Source organism: Nanorana parkeri, unplaced genomic scaffold (assembly GCF_000935625.1).
Source record: "Nanorana parkeri isolate BGI_ZX_2015 unplaced genomic scaffold, ASM93562v1 scaffold24, whole genome shotgun sequence".
Taxonomy (NCBI): Eukaryota; Metazoa; Chordata; class Amphibia; order Anura; family Dicroglossidae; genus Nanorana; species Nanorana parkeri.
The window spans coordinates 229385-231369 of NW_017306292.1; the positions used below are offsets into that span (position 1 = coordinate 229385).

General features: G+C 41.3%; 1 protein-coding gene across 4 annotated transcripts in view; it reads left to right on the forward strand.

Moving 5' to 3' along the window:
- The window catches only part of UBE2K (ubiquitin conjugating enzyme E2 K), a 28400-nt gene extending 27514 nt beyond the window's left edge, over positions 1–886 (forward strand). For all 4 annotated transcript variants that reach the window (XM_018564497.1, XM_018564505.1, XM_018564521.1 and 1 more), the window contains one exon: positions 536–886. In XM_018564497.1, the coding sequence (XP_018419999.1) occupies positions 536–610 (75 nt within the window). In that variant the 3' untranslated portion in view covers positions 611–886. The remainder of the gene's footprint in view (positions 1–535) is intronic.
- Positions 887–1985: the final 1099 nt, after the last annotated feature.

The window sequence follows — 1985 nt, forward strand, 5'->3', positions numbered from 1 at the left end:
GAATCCGCTTTGTGCTTAGTGAAGCAGGAAGCACTGTGCTATTGGCGCTTCCTGGTTTGGAGCTGTCAGAAGCCAATGGAAGTGCCTGGAAAACAGATGCTCAAGCACAGTCCAGTGCTTGATCGTCTGTATTGGAGGGCTATGTCTAAAGAGAACCTGTCACATGCCGTTTGCCCCTTTTGTGATAGCAAAAGTAAAAAAAAAAAAAACAAAACCCCTGATGCCCCCGCCATCTGATTCGAATGAACATATGCGAGTCGCCATTTACAGAGACTTGGAAACCCGGCACAGCCAGCAATATACATATATTCAGTTTATTGGCTCTAGACTAGTTATATGCATTTGCTGATCTCAAAAAATGACTCCATGATTTTTGGTGGAATACTTAATTGAGCTTAAAATGGGTTTTATGTGCTTGCTTGGAGTGTTTTGTTTTTTTATGATTAAAAAAAAAAAGGTGTCTGTCTGTCACACACAAGCACTGTTTATAATGCTCCATATCTCTCCCTTCTCTCCCTTCTTTCCCCTTCTTCAGAACGCAGTAATAGCAGCTTTGTCATCAAAAGCATGGGACGTAGAAACTGCAACAGAATTACTCCTGAGTAACTGAAAGAGGTCGCCTGAACCCCGCTCGCCCCTTCCTGAACAGCACGCCATCTGTAATTTTTAGGATTCTGCATCAAAGAAAAATCCACAACACAAAAGCGGCACTCCTGCGTGACAATGCTATTTAAACCGTTCTGGAGACTGATGGGGAAAAGAAACTGCTCTGTAAATAAGGCAAATTAAACGTGTAAATTAAACAACAACCAAACAGAGGGGAGGTGGGGGGTGAGCATCCTTCTTTTTTTTTCTTTTCTTTTTTTTTTTTTTTTCCTTTAATATTGTAAAAAAAATAAAACAAAAAAAAAAAAAAACCAGAGAGAGAAATCTCGGAGCTGAACCAATGGGAAAATATGCATTTGTGTTTTACCGTGTTACCGAGAGCGGCACAAGGGCCCATTATGTTTTTGGTTTTCTGCTTTGACCTCCTTTTGGAGGAGAAACCCCTGGCAGACTCGTTCTTTGGAGAGCTAGGCCTTCATTTTGCCATTAATGTCTACAATACTGCTAGAACCGACCATTCTTTGTGTCTGTGGACTTGCATGCATGTACACCGTATCGGTTCAATTCATTCATCAGAACAATACATCTGTAATATGTTTGCTATTTTGAGTTTAGATTGATCTTTCTTTTTCCGGGTTGCTGGAGACAAGAAAATGATCACAATGATGAATAATTCACACATCTGGCCGTGGCGGTTTGGTTTGTTTTCCAGCCGTTTGTCAATGGGAATCTGTCATGAGGGATGATGAGTGGTGGAGAAAAAGCTTCCATTCTCTGGCATTGTCCTCTCCTCAGTTTAGGGTCTACACATGGACCATAGGCTATAGTTCCTGCTGGGACATGTATGTCTGTGTGGAAGATGATGATCATAAACTCATCATCTCCTCTGACACTGATAAATGAAATGGGTCCACCTTCACTGCCCCAGAGCTAGTGTGTAGGCCAGGAGTTGAAGAGTGGCCACTGTAACCAAAGGAGGGAGCTGCTTATCCATCACATGCCTTTTCCTCACCACAGATTCCAGTTCTTCTCCAAGTCCCAGCTGTTGCTCAGGAGTGCTGGAACTTGTAGCTCCGTAAAATTGCTACAAACTGACACATTTCCACAAACACTGTATGCTTCAAGGATGGAAGGAGCCAATTAATGAGAAAGCAAATTCAACAATTTGGTCTTTAGCTCTGAAACTGACCCTCCCAAGTACAAATTGCTCAGTCATTGAAATCATGGTGTGTATTAGCAATGGTTTCCTAATGTAGTTTAATAGATTGACTCCAGAAGTGTCTTTAGTTCTTTATTCTTTATTGAACAAACTAATCTTAGCTTTTCTAAGACTTTTCACAATTGTAGACCTTTGCTGAGGTTAAAAGGAGTTCAAAACC